This window comes from Colobus angolensis, unplaced genomic scaffold (genome assembly GCF_000951035.1).
Source record: "Colobus angolensis palliatus isolate OR3802 unplaced genomic scaffold, Cang.pa_1.0 Scaffold47, whole genome shotgun sequence".
NCBI lineage: Eukaryota > Metazoa > Chordata > Mammalia > Primates > Cercopithecidae > Colobus > Colobus angolensis.
The window spans coordinates 4,662,344-4,681,532 of NW_012118154.1; the positions used below are offsets into that span (position 1 = coordinate 4,662,344).

Here is a 19,189-nt window from a genome sequence, read left to right on the forward strand (position 1 = left end):
GGGCTCGGTGGGGAGGCTGGCGGGCGCCCGGGCCCTGCTCCCTCTCCCACACTCACCGTAGTTCCTGCTGGGCTGCCGTGGTGTCCAGCGTGTCCTCCAGCTCTGTTTTCAGAGCTTCCAGTTCCTCACTCAAGTCCCTTTTCTGCTTTTCGGCCTTGTTCCGTGAAGCCTTCTCGGATTCAAAGTCTTCCTGAAGTTCCGCAATTTGGGCTTGTAGCTCTCGCACAACTTTAAGGGCATTGTTCTTATGGAGTGTTTCATCGTCACCTCTGTTAAAACACCCGGGCACAAGAGGCGCTCAGAGACAGCGCCCAGATGGCCTGTTTCTCAGGCGAGCCCCAGCCCCTGAGCACCTCTCCACGAGACCCCAGTCCCACATCCCTCCTCCCGGGGCCTGAGGCTGGTGCAGATGCTCTGCACCTGCGAGGGCAGGAGGAGGTCCTTGGGTCAAGGACTTGCTGAAGGCCCCAAAGCTAATGATGGCAGAGCCAGAACTAGATTCCAGCCCAGCCCCCTTTCCAAACGACCAGGCTTCTCCATTAAAAGGTAGGACACTCTTACTTTAGCCCTTGGAATACGAAAACATTTTCTCTGAAGTCAAAGGAGTGACCTCCTCCATCACACCAGAACCCAGCCAGACCAGGGACGCCCAGAGAACACAGCGGAAGAAAGAGGCTCTCATCCTCACACCCTCCAGGTGCCTTTCTTCCACAGGGCATCTTTTTGTTTATGTCTGTGGTTTAAAACGTTGGAAGATTTTTCATTGGGAATAGTTGGGATGTTTGAGGTAAGGGAGATTTTTCTTGTAAGATTTTGATTGTAACACATTATAAACTCCAAGTATTACAGCCATGTAGCCAAATAGTTATTCTTTATAAAGAAATGAAACATTAGACATATATTTATTAAATCTGATTTGCATTCTAAACTGAATGGTTTAGAACTGATTATTGAATCATGCTCTCAGTGGAGAAATATAATTTCTGAAAAGTGATTTCCCTTCAAGTTCTAAAACATACTACAGACTGGGCGTGGTGGCTCATGCCTGTAATCCCAGCACTTTGGGAGGCCGAGGCGGGTGGATCACTTGGGGTCAGGAATTTGGGACCAGCCTGGCCAACATGGTGAAACACCATCTCTACTAAAAATACAAAAATTAGCCCGGGCACGGTAGCTCACGCCTGTAATCCCAGCACTTTGGGAGGCCGAGGCGGGTGGATCACTTGGGGTCAGGCATTTGGGACCAGCCTGGCCAACATGGTGAAACACCATCTCTACTAAAAATACAAAAATTAGCCGGTGTGGTGGTACGCACGCGTAATCCCAGCTAGTCGGGAGGCTGAGGCATGAGAATTGCTTGAATCCAGGAAGTGGAGTTTGCAGTGAGCCAAGATTGCACCACTGCACCCCAGCCTGGGTGACAGAGTGAGACGCCATGTCAAAAAAAATAAATAAATAAACCATACTGCAGTTAATCTGTAACGTACAGAGACCAAAACATTTGTTATAGTGAAATAATTTGTTCTGGTATGAATTTCCAAGGGTTTCATAATATAATTTGTCATTTTAAAGTATTAAATATTAAATATAAATATTGAGATGGTTTATGAGACCTTCTTGCTGCCCTGACACAAAATCTGTACGCCTGGACTTTTCACTCTCTCAGGTCGCACCAAACAGCGAGTAGACCCCATCTCACTCTCCCAGGGTTTTTGGATGCTCCCGAACATAACAAAGTCTGCTGAAACTCAGTCCCATGGGCTCCCGTGCAGCACAGCTGCGGGACCGCAGACCTGGCCAGCGCGCCCTGCAGCTCCTCCTCCTTCTTGGCCAGCTGCAGCTTAAGCTCGTCAATCTGCGCCTGCAGCTCTGCGATCTGGTCCTGCAGGTCGGTCGTCTCCCCGTCGAGTTTTCTTTTGGCCTTTTCCAGTTCCTGACGAGTCTTTTCTTCCTTCTTTAAGCGTTCTTTAAGGCAAGACATAAGAAGCTCTTCAACACACCGAGTGACTCACCACAGGAATAAACTAAAATTCAGACTGATCCAAGTTGAAAATAAGCCATTTTATTCAAAAGCATGTCACTGCCCTGATGACATGGTCATGCCCTGATGTCAACTGCTCAGTCATTTCAAACCCACCGAGATCTGGAGGGGAGATAAATTAGTGTCGGGAGGGAATTTTAAGGAAGAAGTTGAGTGTCCTAAGGATGTCCTTTCACGGGAGGTGAGGCCACACTGTCAGAGCCGAAGGGGCCTCAGATCCTCTCACGTCAAGCCCATCGCTGGGCCCAGGTTTGCAAAGTAGCTCAGCAGGTGCTGGGGCAGCAGTCGTAGCTGCCTGTCACCCCATCCCCTTTTCCATGGGAACCCCTGGTCTGAACCAAGAAAACTGCCGTCCTCGAGTACTGGGAGAGAGGAGACAGAAGAGTGGGCAGAGAGGGCCGGGCCTCTTTTCCACCCTCCCCTCTAAAGTTCTGCAGCGATCCCCCAGTTAGCCCTAGTGATCTATTTCACTGAATGATTTATTTTCTCACAGTGACCTGTATGCCTTTGTGTTCGCCAGCAGGAATCAATTTGCTGAGAGGATAAGACCGAGTGTCACAGCCTGATCAAACAGGTGAGTAAAAAAGCACATGTGCTTACGGGTACTTCCTCAGCAGAAGAACCATATACTAGTACAAATGGTTTATGAAAATAATTTTTTTCTTTTGACACGGCGTCTCGCTCTGTCACCCAGGCTGCAGTGCAGTGGCATGATCTTGGCTCACTGCAAGCTCCGCCTCCAGGGTTCTGGCCATTCTCCTGCCTCAGCCTCCCGAGTAGCTGGGACTACAGGCGCCCGCCACCACGCCCGGCTAGTTTTTTTGTATTTTTAGTAGAGATGGGGTTTCACTGTGTCAGCCAGGATGGTCTCGATCTCCTGACCTCGTGATCCGCCTGCCTCGGCCTCCCAAAGTGCTAGGATTACAGGCATGAGCCACCACGCCCAGCTTATGAAAGTAATTTCATACTGACATTCCCTCTTTTGTTTATACTAAAACAAATAAAACCCCAAATATTTTTTAAAAGCCAACCCCGTCGTCTTCCTATCATAAACGCACACATTAAGAAAGAGTGGGCACCTGCCTGCAGGCGCCTGCACAGAGCTCCCTGCCTCTGGTGATGGTACCAGTCTCTAGCTGCTCTTTCCAACTTCCAACCTCTTTTCATTTCTTTTGCGGAAGCTATAATGTCCTAGGATTTCCTGATATTACTCTGTGGCTTGGCCCTCGGCAGTGTCTTCTCTGTATCTGCCAGCTTTTATGTCACTGGCCAGTCCCTTTGTGAGGTAAAATCTGGGCACTTTAATGCAGCTTTAGATTAAACACAATGGTCTGTAGGACCCAAACAACTTAACCCCAACCATGCCCACTAAAGGGCAATATCTTTTACCATAGTACCAAAGTTAAAAAAGACGTGAGCGCTGTGGCTCACGTCTGTAATCTCAGCACTTTGAGAGGCCAAGGTGGGTGGATCACCTAAGTTCAGGAGTTTGAGACCAGCCTGACCAACATGGTGAAACCCCATCTCTACTAAAAATACAAAATTAGTCAGGTGTGGTGGCACATGCCTATAACCCCAGTTACTTGGGAGGCTGAGGCAAGAGAATTGCTTGAACCTGGGAAGCGAGGTTGCAGTGAGCCAAGATTGTGCCACTGCACTCCAGCCTGGGCAACAAAAGTGAAACTCTGTCTCTAAAAAAAAAAAGAAATTAGCTGGGTGTGGCAACTTGCATCTGTAGTCCCGGCTACTCGGGAGGCTGAGGCAGGAGAATTGCTTGAACCTGGGAAGCGAGGTTGCAGTGAGCCAAGATTGTGCCACTGCACTCCAGCCTGGGCAACAAAAGTGAAACTCTGTCTTTAAAAAAAAAAAAAAGGAAAACCATTTTATCATCGTTCCAAGGCAACACAGAATAACCTTAAGAGCACTTTTTATTATTTTTTAAAGACAGGGTCTCGCTGTGTTACCCAGGCTGTAGTGCAGTGGCATGATCATAGCTCACTACAGTAAGCTCCTGGGTGCAAGCAATTCTGCTGCCTCTGTCACCCAGGCTGGAGTGCAGTGGCACGATCACAGCTCACTATGGTGAGCTCCTGGGTGCAAGCAATCCTGCTGCCTCAGCTTCCAAGTAGCTGAGACTATAGATGCACACCACTATGCCAAGCTAATTTGTGAATTTTTTTGTAGAGATGGGGTCTCACTATGTTGCCCAGGCTGGTCTTAAACTCCTGGCCTCATGCGATCCTCCTGCCTCGGCCTCCCAAAGTGCTAGGATTACAGGCCTGAGACACTGCACCCAGCCAAGGGACCAATTTTAATAAGTCAACCCAAACTGAAGGTCCTTATTGTTAGTAATCACCATGTATATTGTTTATTTTTGCATGTTCTGATTACAGTAAAAGCTAAACACTCACATGTCCTAGTCCTCAATTCCTCTGGCCCCAAACACTAACCTTCTAAATCTGAGATCATCACTTCTTGCTTATTCCTGATTTTGGCCAAGTTTTTTGCCTTTTCTTCCTCTTCAGCCAGCTGAGAGGAACACTCAGCAATACGATCTTCCATGAGTTTCTTTTCCTGGACAGGAGAAATTGACTGCTTCAGAAAAGCCATTCAGAATAACCACTTGGGTTCTGTATTCCTCATAAAGGTCAACTGTCTTTGACTCGAGAGAAAACAAGTACTATCGGCACTGCCTCCCCCAGCAGACTGTACACCGTCACGTGCTGCAGAACGATGCTCTGGACAAGGATGAACCAGATACACGACAGCGGTCTCCTAAGATGATCATGGAGCTGAAAACTTCATCAGAGCTGTCATAGCACCAGTGTGCAATGACTCTGTTTTTAAAATACATGTACTGCAGCCTCCGTGTGCCACACTGATAAAGTCTGCGGTCATGTACAGCAATGTCCTGGGCCTTCACATTCACTCAGCGCTCACTCACTGACTCACCCAGAGCAGCTTCCAGTCCTGCAAGCTCCGTTCATGCTGAGTGCCCAATAGAGGTGTGCCATTTTTAATCTTTTCTATCATTTTTACTGTACTTTTTCTATCATATTTTTACTGGACTTTTGTTTGGATATATTTAGATACACAAGTACTTCTTAGCACTGTGCTTCAACTGCCTGCAGTATTCAGGACAGTAACATGCTGTACAAGTGCGTGGCCTAGAAGCAATTGGCCACACCGTCTAGTCTAGGTGTGTAGTAGGCTCTACTGTCTAGTTTGTGTCAATACACTCTATGATGTTCGTACGAGGATAAAATAACTTTACGAGGATAAAATAACTTCACAATGCATTTCCCAGATTGTGTCCTCGTCGTTAAACAACACACGACTGTACTCCAAAGGGGCAGAAAGGCTTACACGGCTTGGTGCCCACCCCGGGAGCTTGGCCCAGCTGCCTGGTATTCAGAGTCCCACAGCCAATGGTGGATGAATTAATGCTTGCACAGATGGAAACAAGTCATCACTGAGTGACCCATAGGCACAAAATGCACATGTTAAAAGTCTAAAAGATTATCAGGATATTTGGTAAGGTTTAAAAAATTCAGTGGTGCCTGTGTCTTTAGAAATCTATACAAGTAGAGACTTACAGAGAAAATTCAGTAAATGAACCTAAAATCTTGAGAATTTTCTGTTTGAGGTCACTTTCAATGAGTGTATCAACATAATATTATATAAATATTTTCCGTAACTAAAATCAGCTTGTTGTGGGAACAGTCTCTTACTTTGATAAACTTGGAATTTTGGTCCTCGAGAAGCAGAATCTCCTCTTCCATCTTCTTGATCTTGGCCTCTGCTGTCACCTTTTCCAGCTGCAGCTTTTGCCGAGCCCCTTCCTCCTCGTCCAGCTGCTCTTCCAGGTCCTTGTGAAGAACACACAGTCAGTCTCGCCACTTTCTCGAGATTTGACCACACATTCATCATGCACAGGAATGCATTACAACGAGATACTATTTTTTATTTACTTTTTTTTTTTGAGACGGAGTCTCGCTGTGTCGCCCAGGCTGGAGTGCAGTGGCGCAATCTCAGCTCACTGCAACATCCACCTCCCGGGTTCACACCATTCTCATGTGTCAGCCTCCCAAGTAGCTGGGACTACACGTGCCCGCCACCATGCCCAGCTAATTTTTTGATTCATTTTTTTAGTAGAGACGGGGTTTCACTGTGTTAGCCAGGATGGTCTTGATCTCCTGACCTCATGATCCATCCGCCTCAGCCTAGATACTAATTTTTGATTCTCAAAATGCCAAGGATATTGAAAAAAATATGAAATGCAGTTATGTGAAACAGACATTTGTATCTGCTAGAGGCTAAAGTACAAACTGGGTCAATCCTTCTAGAAGCCAACATGGCAAAAACGTAGCTTTGAAAATGAGCCTTTCCTTTCAACCAGCAATTTCAGGAAATTGTCACAGATGTGATTTATAAAAAAAGACATAAAGTGATAAGTTATTTATAATATTGAATAACTATGAACATGCTACAAAAAGGTCTTGGTAAATTAAATGTTGGCACATTTGTTAAATGGAATAATATATAGTAATTAAAATTCACATTTTGGAATAATAGCAACACAGGCAAACATGAATAATGTAGTAGCACTCATCAAATGTGTATTTAATTTAGCTGAATCCAAATATATACATGTTCGGCCAAAGAGGAGAGAAAGAGAACATGAAAACGACAATTTAAATAGTACAGGTTGTGAGAAATGAGCTGTCTCAGTTCAAGTGTACCTTTCACAGCAGAAGCATGTCATCAAACTGGGCGGGAGTATAGAGTTTACATGTGTTTTTATTAGAACATGCAGATCTTTATAATTTACATTACTGTTTATGATAAACATGCTATTATTACACAGGATCGCCGATTACCACATTTTATATGAGGTGATTATTACACACTGCATGCCTGTATTAAAATGTCTCATGTACCCCATATATAATATACATACACACACACACACTTAATATATATGCATACAAACTAGAATGAAAAACAAAGTGTTACAGCTCTTTTAGAATTTGTCTAGCAGGCTTTCCGGTTTTTGGTGGAAAGCTCCCACTCCCTCCAAAAAAAGAAAAAAAAAAAAGAGAGAACAAAACCCAGGCAGGGCGCGGTGGCTCACGCCTGTAATCCTAGCACTTTGGAAGGCTGAGGTGGGTGGATCACCTGAGGTCAAGAGTTTGAGACCAGCCTGGCCAACATGGTGAAACCTCGTCTCTGCTAAAAATACAAAAATTAGCTGGGCGTGGTAGCAGGTGCCTGTAATACCAGCTACTGGGGAGGCTGAGGCAGGGGAATCACTTGAACCCAGGAGGTGGAGGTTGCAGTGAGCCGAGATTGCGCCATTGCATTCCAGCCTGGGCAACAAAGTGAGACTCTGCCTCAAAAACAAAACAAAAAAACAAAAACAAAAACAAAAACCCCAAAAAACCAAAACTAGGGTTGTACAAATGAACACATGGCCAACTTAAGGAAATGTTCAAGAGTATCGCTGGCTAAATAATTTACTCATTGTTAATTTTAGAATGAAACCCTTGCAAAAAATGAGTGTTTTATTGTAAAAATTTCAAACACACATCTAAGCACACGGACCAGCATAATGAGCCCCACACAGAAGCATCACCCTGCCCTTAACAAGCATCAACTCATGGTCAATTCCATTTCATGTGTGCCTCCACCTGTTCCCTTCTCCCCCCTGGGTTATTCTGAAGCAAATCCCAGACATCATAGTTCATTTGTAAAACCTTCAGGCTGTGCTCTTAAAACATAAAGACCCATTTAAAAAGTACATTTGCCTGTTTCAATCAGAATCCAAAAATTGTGCCTCATGAGTACAGTCTGTAATTCAAAAAGAAAGTTAAGTACCAGGGAAGGGCTAGTTTTTAAAAATTCTCATCCTGACTGTTGGCCACCTCCTATTTCAGTGCTGAGCATTTCTTATTAGCCAAACCACGTAGTAGATGTCTATCGAATGAATGGAGTGAGCAACATTCATTAGACATCACTGACAACATGAAGAACAAGTTAGGTCTTCTACAGAATGCTACAGACCCTGGGAGGTTTGTGACTTTGAATCTCTTTGCAAACTGTAAGATGCCACTTAGAACATAAAAAAGATCCCTATTCAAAATGACAAATCTGTGTTCAAAGAAAATCTAGTATAGGTGTGTTTTAAATGATGCTCATCTTTCTAAGGGTGGCTTCTCACGACCCAGAACCCTTCTGCTTCTCTGTGGACTCAAGAATCCAAACACATCACTTCTATTTATTCAACAGATACACCTGAAAATCCAAAATATGCTTCTAAGTAAAAATTATTACAGATACCTGAATATGTGCTTGCATTTTTTTCTTTTCATTTTGGAGGATTTGATTTCTTTCTTCTTCCTCTTCCACCCTAGACTCCAAGTCATGTAGAATCTCTTCTAATTCCTGCTTTTTAGCAGCAAGTCTTGCCCTCATCTCTTCAGCTTCAGCAAAGAGCTCAGTCTCTGCTTGTAGTTGTTCTGCAAGGATATTCTTCTCTTCTAAAAGCTGCAGTCACAATAAAGTGTCAATGATTTGCTCCATTACATACGTACACAGTATATATTCACCGTGATTTCAATGGTCAATGCACATCAAAGAAAATATGTAACATCATGGGCAGAACTTTCAAATACATTTTTGTCTATAGCAAAATAAGCTAGATGAAAATATTTTGGTTGTTCCTGTTGTCGCAAGTTACTGTGAATAATACATATTAAATTCATTATAGTTCATCTATGAAGGTAATTTACAAGGGACAGATAAATAGGAGAGTGAAAATATTATTCAAACGCCATAAAGTTCATGGTGATTACTAATGCCTGTTTGGTAGTAAGTGATATCCTTGGCCTTTACTGTTAATATTTTTGGCCTTGAACACTATAATTCTATCATTGTCACAACAAACATCTCCTGAGCCTCTGCTTTGTCCATGAAGACTTCCCAGAAGAGGGACACACATTCAAGACCACTGCTGCTAGAGAAGTACAGGTGGTGACCTCTACTCAAGCATCTCGCCCTTTGACTGTTTTTCTATTTCCCCTCATCAACAGACACAGGAAGGTGACAGTACTGGGAGCCTCATCAAAAACAGTTGTTAAGTACATGCTTGACAGCAAGAATCACAAAAGCAAAGATGCAAGAGGTAAGGTTAATTTTAACTTACATAAATATAAAATGCAAGGCAGAATGTATCTGTTAACTCTGTTGGCAAAATGTATACAATTTGGAAATGAGTGAAAAGGCCTCACATAAAATAAGATGACATGGTGGGTATAGCTTATTCATAATGCAATGTGTGGGGGTTGCCATCAGTGCAAGATCGCATAGAGATTCAGGGCCAAGTGGGAGTTACAGGGTCACCGCACACACCTGCTGGTGCTTCCGCTCCATCTCCTCCAGCTCTCCTTCCACCTTCGTCTGCTTCTCCTTCACCTTCAACAGCTCTTCATCTTTGGCCTGAAGTTCTTCCTCCTGCCGAGTCACTTGTAGAAGCGGCTTCACCTATGACAAAATTAAGCAGTTTATCATTCCAGCTCTTTCCTGTGTGTTTTTCCTGATCAGACTCTGCTGTTTGAAAGGGATCTGGAAAGAAGTGAGCCGAGCTCACCTTTGTGAAGACTCGCCACCACTGCCAGTGCCGTAACTTCAGGTACGCGGCACAGTTCCGCTGCAAGACCTTTAAGGCACTTAGTTGCTGCTGCTTCTTGGCAAAGGCCCTGAAGAACAATAAGAAAAACTTATGATGTAAAGAAAAAAGTGCCTGAATGGCTGTTGTCATAAGAAGCCTTTCTAAAGGCCCGTGTTCTTTGTCTAGGATAGGGAATGGATGCATCAATCAAGTCCTGGGTGAAACGCACAAGGAAGTCGTTCTGGCCGCTTGAAGCCACACTGGCTTGTTGGCCTGCTCAGCCCACCTCAGGCCCCTGGCACCAGTTCCTGCACTGACTTTCTTCACGGATGCTGCCCTGCACATTGTCCTGCTGCCACTCAGCCATATACCCACATTGCGCACGCTAAGACACCGATTTTCCTGAGGCAATGAAGACAGCAGGCAGAAGGGCCCGTTTTCTGTGCTGCCGCTCTTTATCGTGCCTTTAGGAGCTACTCGTTTTCCTTTTGATATGTCACAGAAGAAACATTTCTCCCCATCTCCCAAGGTAATGTTTCTCCTCCTTGCCTCCACTTTGCCACGATGGAGCGCAGCACTCAAAAGCTAGAATGGGAGTGCAGCGCTTAAGGCACATGGATTCGGCTGAGGAAAAGCCGCTAAGTTCTGAGTCTGGGAGTCCTTTGTCAAGATCTAAAGTGCAGCTTTGGTAGCGTGGTGGGGTAGAAAGCCGACTGCTGGAGCCAGGAAGTCAGTAACAGGAACATTTGCCTGTGGGTCTGTCAGTGTCTCTCATTTATGGCCAGGCCTCATCCAGGGCCTGGAGATGGCTCTTGCTCTGTGGAGCCCTCGCCTCCTCATGACCATACCTGGGCTTCCCACTACACCCTGCCAACTCCTCAGCCCCACAGCAGGGTCTGAGACCCAGTTCCCATTCGCCTTCACTCCGGTGTTTTCAATTTCTCACTCTCCTTCAGGAACACAGAAACCCTCAAACCCCCTCCTGCCAAAAACAACCCCCAGGCCCAAATGAAGCTCATTACTTTGCCATTCCTTCGACAGACAATTGATATTTTTCTACTCCTTATGAAACTCGCAGGGTCCACAGGCAAACGTTCCTATTACTGACTTCCTGGCTTCCAGCAGTCGGCTTTCTACCCCACCACGCTACCGAAGCTACATTTTAGATCTTGACAAAGGACTCCGAGACTCAGAACTTACCGGCTTTTCCTCAGCCGATCCCAAGGGCCTTGCGCGCTGCACTCCTCTGGGGACTACCCACTACTGGACATCACATCCCTGGATTCCAGAGCACCAGAACGGCCTGAGTCTCCTGGGCCCCACTAACAGTGCTGATGCTCCACTCCGACAGTCACTCACACGGCTGTGCTCCCACCTAGACTCTGAGCTCCTCAGGAGCAGGGATCACGGCCCAGGCATTTTTGTGGACACAACCAAGTGACTGACAGACTCCAGGCCTCCTGAGGATGTGTTTGTTGAGTAAATTAACTGGGTATTTCCTAGAAATAATCTGTAATTGTTTCTCTGAAGTCCTTTTATAACAGCTTGCAGGAGTAGCTATAGGACGCTCCTGGGAAAGAGAAGCAATTGAAGGCGATGGAAAAAACAAGAAAAACATTTCGAATTATTCATTCACTCCAGCAAACAGCGGTATCAGGAGTGGGAGTGTCTTAAGAAAAGACAGACACTTGCTGTTTTGGAGCAGAAATGACCTACCTGTCACATTTCCTTGCAAGAATCCCACAGCTGCCATACTGCCAATGAACTCCTCCTTGCTGGTTAGAATTTTCCCTGAGTCCACTGCTTCATAACTTTTTTATTCTTGTTCCTTACAAAACCTTCTAACTTATTCCTACCAGCCAAAAAGAATTGGCCAAGTCTTTTTTTTTTTTTTTTTTGAGATAGAGTCTTGCTCTGTTGCCCAGGCTGGACTGCAGTGGTACAATCTTGGCTCACTGCAACCTCTTGGGCTCAAGCGATTCTCGTCCCTCAGCCTCCCGAGAAGCTGGGACTACCAGCATGCACCACCATGCCTTGCTAATTTTTTGAATTTTTAGTAGAGACAGGGTTTCACCATATTGGTCAGGCTGGTCTTGAACTCCTGACCTCAAGTGATCCACTGTGCCTGGCCGGGATTGGCCAAGTCTTAATTCCAAGAGTTTCTACTACAAAAACAAAAGTTTCAAAAATGACTTTTGAATTTATTAAGCATCCACCTTCCAATTCTTGCAGTCACCTTCAGGAATGCTGTAAAAATTCACCCAATCTTCTTATTAAAAACTACTGCCCTAGTTGCTTCCTTGGCCCTCTGGGAGATAAAACTGTCAAATGATGAGTCAGAAACATGCTGGGCACTTTGTTTAGTGGAATGAGGCAGCTGGTTTCCTTCTGCACTGTGGTCGGCTGATTTTTATTGAGCCTGTATGTCAGGCACTGTCCTCCAGGTTTTCATGAGGGAGCTGTGACATCAACCTATCTCCGAGTGTTTGGAAAGTGGACTTTGAAAGTGTTCAAAATCACTTTAGCTCCTTCCCCCTTTTTATCCTTATCCCAATGTCCTCCAGGGCGCTTCAAGCTCAAGTTCATGGATTTCTGTAAAGACACCTATTTTTTTTTGACTATTAGCACTATTCTGCCTTTTTCCACAGTACAATCTGGTTCCTTTGAATAGGTTATCTTCTTTTTTTTGATGTATCCTAATTATAAGTCCCAGCCTACCATATACATAGTGTGACTAAAATATTTAGGGGCAAGGGGCTGCAAAGGCAAAGGCGTGCCAGCCTACATATACGATTACATGGAATTGTTAGCTTTAAGTCCTTAAGATGAAATAATGCAAGTGAAATATCTTGTTTTTAAGTTTCTATTTTGAAAATTTTGCAAGCAAGGTTTAGATCCATGAAAAAGCTGCACAAAGTATATCTACATAGTTTGTTTCCTGCGCTTTTGATAGTTGTAGCAGGTTTCTGGCAGGTGTCAAGTTTTTTGCTAACTCTATGAAGTTAGCCTGGCACCTGCCATTGCTCACTCCTTATGCCATGTTAGGCATTCTGCAGTTCAGTGGATACAGTGAGGAGGCTCTTTGCTATCAACAGGTTCACTTTATTATTTATATAGTATCTAAACATTAGTCTATAAAAACCCAAGTATTTTACTCCTTTTTGCCAAATGTTTCTTAGTATCAACCAGAAGATATCATCTATTTGTCTTCAACTTTCCACGCTACTCTTTTTACTCTGTATTCTATTTTACAGGCAAAACACACACACACACACACACACACACACACAAACCAATATTGCCTTTACCTTCTTCTGTTTAAAGCCCTCTTGACCACGGTCTGGGCAAGCAGACTGCCCAGGAACCAGAGCTGTTTTCCAACCCACATGTAGGAGACATTAGTGCAGAGTGCTGACTTCCAGTGCAGGAGTTCACATTCTGTTTGCTCAAAACTGTCTGGATGACAAACTACTCAACCTCTCTCAACTTCTCTCACTCCCAAACCCTAAGTGTTTAGTAGGAAGAAGTATACCAGTATTACCTTCTAAATCCAAATCAGTTCTAAGTTCTTTGAATTCTATCTCAAATTTAACAACTTTTCTCTCATTCTCCAATACCACCTTCTTGGGTCCAGGCACCATCATCTTCTACCTGAATCACTAAGACAGCTTCCCAACTGGCCCTCCCAATTCTACTCTTGGCCTATCTCAATGGATTCTGCACACCACAGCCAGGCGGCCTTGACAGTATAGATTCCCTTCACTGCGCTCCTAACCCCTGTCCAGCATCTGATTCTCAAGCCTCTTCTCTCACCTTGCTCTCTCTCACTCATCCTGCTCCAGCCACACTGGACTGTGTCACCTTCTCAAATGCTGCCAGATTCTTGCCACGATGCTGCCATAGTTCCCTTACTGAAAAGCTTCTCTCTCCTCCCTTCACAGGGCCAGCTTTCTTACCCTTGAGGTTTCAGCCTCAGAGAAGCATTCTCTGAGGACTTGAGCTGAAGCAGGACCCCAAGCCCCTTGGCCCCGTGTGTGTGTGTGTGTGTGTGTGTGTTTGAGATAGGGTCTCACTTTGTCACCTAGGCTGGGGTGCGGCGGTGCCATCTTGGCTTACTGCAGCCTTGACCTCCCAGGTTCAAGAGATCCTCCTGCCTCAGCTCCCCCAGGTAGCTGGGACTACAGGCACGTGTTACAAAGCCTGGCTACTTTTTATATTTTTAGTAGAGATGGGGTTTTGCCATGTTGCCCTGGCTGGTCTCGAACTCCTGAGCTCAAGTGATCTGCCCACTTTGGCCTCCCAAAGTGCTGGGATTACAGGCCTGAGCTGCCATGCCCGGCCTGCTTGTGTGTTTTCTTATTGCAACATCCCATTACTTAGAATGTTCATGTATTTACCTATCTCTGCCACTATAAAGCAGTTTCCATAAGGACAGACTTTATGTTTCACATACTCTTGCATCCCTAGCCCAAAACGCAATGCTTATTTAGCACAAGTGCATCCTCAGTGAACAATGAATTCGTGAATAACCACTTACTTTCTGGCTAGGTAACCTCTGCAAACGGCCTGGAAGAAGATAATGATGTCAGTGATTTTTAAATCTCTTTCTTCCTCTAAGTGTGCCAGAACTCCAGCTCTGAAAAATATCTTGCTCTGTCCAATTCTGTACAAGTTTGGGTCCAATTCTAAAGCCCGGATCTAAGAGAGAAAGAGTTCATTTACTTTTTTTTAACTACAAGAAAGATTAGATTAAGTCTACAAACCAGAAAAAAAATCAAGAAAAGCTTACCATTCGTTCACAGGCCTGTTTGCCATCCATAAAACCTTTAGGAATAGCATTTGGAGTTAGGATCTCATATCTGTAAGAAAATATTCCAAGAAGTATTTTGTAGAAATTTGTGGACAATGTGTATCTACTAACTGTGAGTTTTGCTCTGAGAGGCAAGAGAATATTGGGTATGTAAATACATGTTAAATTAAGAGTAAATAAATGAACTGGTGATAATCTGATGTTTTCTGTAGATCTACTTTCTATTTCTCATAAGTAAAAACGAGGTTAGTTCTTTCAGGTCAAAAAGTAGGTTTAGGAGGTTGTGGTAGAGAAAAATCAAAAGCATGCTGTTTTAGAAACCTTTCATTTTTCTTCATTTCCTACAAAATGTTCATATCCTCAAGATGCAAAAGAGAATCTGGCTTTCTGTACTTTAAGTCACTGTCAATTTGTAGCATTTATTAGATAACAGGAAGGGCTGTAAGAGCTGTGTTCATAGGCTTCTATTCAGAACATCAGACAACATCAGGGTGACATGTGACATGACATTGGTCAGGGTGGACACACGTGTATGTGCTCACTGAGCTGCACATTTAAAATCTGTGTACCTCACTGTATACAGGCTGTACCTCAATCAGAAAAATAAAAGATACTGGCTATATTAAAGGAGGAATCCTGGCTACATCAGTCAAACTTTGTATCTTGGATGCCAATTATACTCCGTTTTTCTCCTAACAATAAAAAATGAAAATCTACCAGACTTTATCATACAATAGGATCAGAATGATGGCTTTCCTGAAGACACACAAGGACTGGAAGGGCTTCTCAAGGTGACTATCTGGAACAGTGGGAGAAAGGGCACAAGGACCACTCTTTGACCCGGCAGCACCTTTCATTTCATGGAACAACAAATGGTGTCAAACTTTGAAATCTGATTTCCAGAAAAAGGAAGAAAAAAAGCAAACTAAAGTAACTATTCAAGAAAATTACCAAATAAAAGTTAAAAGTAACTCTCATTGTATGTATCCATTTCCACTGCAGGTTGACAGATCTTTTCCCTTTTGTTTTTTCTTAATCCTTTTCTCATCTATGTACTCCTTTCCCTACGTTCGCTAAAAGACTGTAATTGCATGCATGTGTGTGCACACGTACACACATACATTGGAAAAAAATTCATACACATACACACACACATACAGATATATTCATTGAGAAAAGATGGAAAGAAGTACCCCAACATGTTTTTAGGAATCACTCCTGGATGATTTTTATTTACTTTTTTACTTCTCTTGTATTTTCAAACTTTCCTAAAAGGAACATACATTACTTATCTATTTAAAAAATCAATTTTAAAAATAATTATGTTTGGCTTGTAATCCCAGCACTTTGGGAGGCCGAGGCGGGATCACAAGGTCAGGAGATCGAGATCATCCTGGCTAGCTTGGTGAAACCCTGTCTCTACTAAAAATACAAAAAACTAGCTGGGAGTGGTGGCACGTGTCTGTAGTCCCAGCAACTCAGGAGGCTGAGGCAGGAGAATTGCTTGAACCTGGGAGGTGGAGGCTGCAGTGAGCTGAGATGGCGCCACTGCACTCCAGCCTGGGTGATGGAGTAAAGACTCCATCTCAAAAATAATAAATAAATAAATAAACAAACATAATTATGTTTGAATCCCAGGTAGAACTGTCTGAATGAGTCAACTGTAAGCTTTCAGCTTTCTATGTTTATCTGAAAGCTCACTTCAGGGCCCTGAAAACATGGCATGTTTCTTTGCAGCACCCATCGCAGTTCCTAGCACGCTGCCTTTTTAGAAAGTAGGCACTCAATCTTCCTACCAATAATCAAGGTAATTAAGGGTTGTCCTTCTCCAGTACGTCACTATATGTTTGCTATATAAGAAAACAAACTATGTAGGGGATAAGGAAAAAGATTTCCTTATTATATCACTGTTTGAATTCATATGAAGATAAGCTTTGATACGTAAGCAAAAAAAGTAAAAGTTAGCAATACCTCTGTCTGAATTCCTGGAAAACTATTCGGTTGGGGAAGCCCTGGCGACAGATGCGGATCCCTTCCAGGACACCGTTACAGCGCAGCTGATCTAGGACTAGGTGTGGATCCAATTTTCCAGCCTAATCAAGCAAACAATAGTTTAGTAGTTTAATCTTTAGCACCTGACCTAGGTCAGTTTAAAATACTCGCATATGTTTTGCTCAGCACATACCCTCTTCTCGTGATTGGGAATGATGCAGCGAACGAAATTAGGGTTGGTGTTTCGGAGGGTTGCCATCAGCTTGGTGAGGGATTCTTTGTAGAGCTGCCCGACGGTACGAAACATGCCCTTCTTGGTTTTATATGCGGAGCCAAAAGCTGTCTCAGTCATACCAGTGACTTGATCCAGACCCACGATACGGTCCACTGGGGAGGAGAAAGGAGAAAACAAATATAAGCCAAACCTCACTCGTTAGCAGGGAAAGAAAAGACACAGTGAAAGTGCAGCAGCACAAGCTTTGTGGAACAAATGACAGGAGATGCCATATAGGTAAGGCAGTCAGCATACTTAGGCACTGCACAAGCCGGGAACTAACAGCCACACACTTATATGGCAGGAGACTGTAGTGTTTTGACAGCTCCTCACTAACATACACCAGCAGATGCCTTCCGCTGCGCTAGCTTCAGGAATTCACTATCTTGGATAACATTCTGCCTGTTACATTTACAACTATTTGGTAAATGAAAACTCATTGGCTGGCATTATTGATACATACAGACTGATACTGTGAAAGGGCTCCAAATAGGAAATGGCTCATAAAAATATATATAAGAATATTTGTACAAATCTAGTTAATAAATAACCTCAGGGACTAGGGACCAGAATTCTCTCTTATTAGTCATTAGATTTTCAGTAAGAAAAGTCACTCAAGTTTTAGGAACGAATGCAGGAAGATTAGATTACAGGAGTTCAGATTTTTAGCAATGTGTAAGCTTCAGCTCTCTTCTCAAAACAGGAGTAACACTTATTAAAGGGCAAGAACACAAAATAGGAAGGACCCTTCTGAAAAGAATAAATGCCTAAGCTTCCTCGGTGTTCAGTGGCTAAACTTGTCAGACATTCCCTTGTTAGAGCAACTGGTATTTTTACATTATCCACAAAGACCTAGTGCTTCTAATGATGAAATCACAAACAATGCACCAGCCACAAGCAAAACATTTGGTGCATAATGTACATAACCTCTTACTGAAAAAAAAATTAATGAAACACATTACTCAAATACTTTAAAATCAATCAGAATTATCAATGGAACTGCCCTTTTTAATGCCCTCCTCAACCCTAATGGACACCTCATTTCTTTCGTTTCCTATGACAGAAACATGGGGACCTGATGCTGTGTGAAGGGCTTTATGTGTAAGATCTCATTCGATTATCAATTCCCAATGAGGTTTTTAACAGGAGAGAATCATGACCCCGGGAGGTAAAAGTGAACTGCTCAAGTTACGCAGGTCTTCAGTAGAAGCTGGGAGAAGGGCGGGTAAAAGCTGTTTAATTTCCAAGCCCACGCAGGCACGCTATACTACAACTGCTTCCAAGCAAAGCTACCAGATCAAGGGTGTGGGTCAGAGCTACCTCTTTTGCTTGGGCATTGAAGACTGTCTACTTCAGAGACCGCTGTTCTCTCCTGTGCCTTCAACCTCTCCTCCTTCACTTGCCCCAGCAGAAAGCACCACCAAACCCATTTCTGCAGGCCCCATAAAATACTGATCTTCCCTTCACCCTGTATCTGCCCACTTCTCTTGTCAGAGCCAAGCTTCCTTCTTGAGCAGTTCACACCCTTGCTACACCATATCCTCTCCCACTAACTTCCCAGTGTGTAGCCAACTGGCTTATGGCCCGTCCTCTTCCTCTCCTGCCCAACACTACTCAGGCAGTGACTGGTCAATTGCTAAATGAATAGACACCACCCAGTGCTTGTTTTTCTTGACCCTGGTATGTTTACCTGGTGATGTGACAGCAGCGTTCTAAAAACTCTCCACTCCTGGCTTTTTTCGGAGCCCCACCTTCTCCTGTACCCCACTTCCCTCTTGCTACTTCAGTCCCATGTTTCTTGATGATTTCTCTTCTGCTTTTCCTGTACCTCATGGCACTCACCTGGGATCCCAAATCAATTCATCTGCAACCCTTCTAGAATAAGGCACAATACAAGTGCTGACGTTGGCCCTCTGCTTTTCTTAAGCCAGATTCCCAACCCAGGTGATCTCAGCTATGACTCTAACTAGATACACCTGACCACCCAGAGCCAGCTGCCAAACACTTGTATTCTACTCTCCACTCGGATGTCACAAAGGTGCCTCTGCCTTCTACAAATACTTGTTCAATCCTAGCATGTCTGCTTTGACTCAATGTGGCATCCCTGCTCCCAGCATCACGCCTGGCACTAAAACATGCTTGATATATACATGTCAGTGGATAAATTATGTCAACATTAAATATGTTTGTAATTAAAAAGGGTGAGAAATGCATTCAAAGAAAATAACAGGATGCTATAGGAGAAATGAGTGGTTAGAGATCTCTCTGGGGAAATGCCATATAATACCCCCAAATTAAGAATGGGCCTGTGGGAAGATGACCACTCCAGTTGGTGCAATCAGCATATGTGAAAGACCAGGGGCAGGAAGAAGCGAAGGAAGGCCAGCCCGGAGACGGAGGCAC

At 43.9% G+C, this 19,189-nt stretch overlaps 1 protein-coding gene across 1 annotated transcript in view; it reads right to left on the bottom strand.

Moving 5' to 3' along the window:
• Positions 1-19,189, bottom strand: part of MYH10 (myosin, heavy chain 10, non-muscle) — a 154,391-nt gene that overhangs the window by 31,904 nt on the left and 103,298 nt on the right. Inside the window, exons 18-28 of the mRNA XM_011958642.1 lie at positions 16,706-16,899; positions 16,492-16,613; positions 14,500-14,569; positions 14,248-14,408; positions 9,690-9,798; positions 9,452-9,583; positions 8,381-8,587; positions 5,773-5,910; positions 4,492-4,615; positions 1,794-1,965; positions 57-269 (exon numbers count right to left, since the gene is read on the bottom strand). Coding sequence (XP_011814032.1) covers positions 57-269; positions 1,794-1,965; positions 4,492-4,615; positions 5,773-5,910; positions 8,381-8,587; positions 9,452-9,583; positions 9,690-9,798; positions 14,248-14,408; positions 14,500-14,569; positions 16,492-16,613; positions 16,706-16,899 — 1,642 coding nt within the window. The remainder of the gene's footprint in view (positions 1-56; positions 270-1,793; positions 1,966-4,491; positions 4,616-5,772; positions 5,911-8,380; positions 8,588-9,451; positions 9,584-9,689; positions 9,799-14,247; positions 14,409-14,499; positions 14,570-16,491; positions 16,614-16,705; positions 16,900-19,189) is intronic.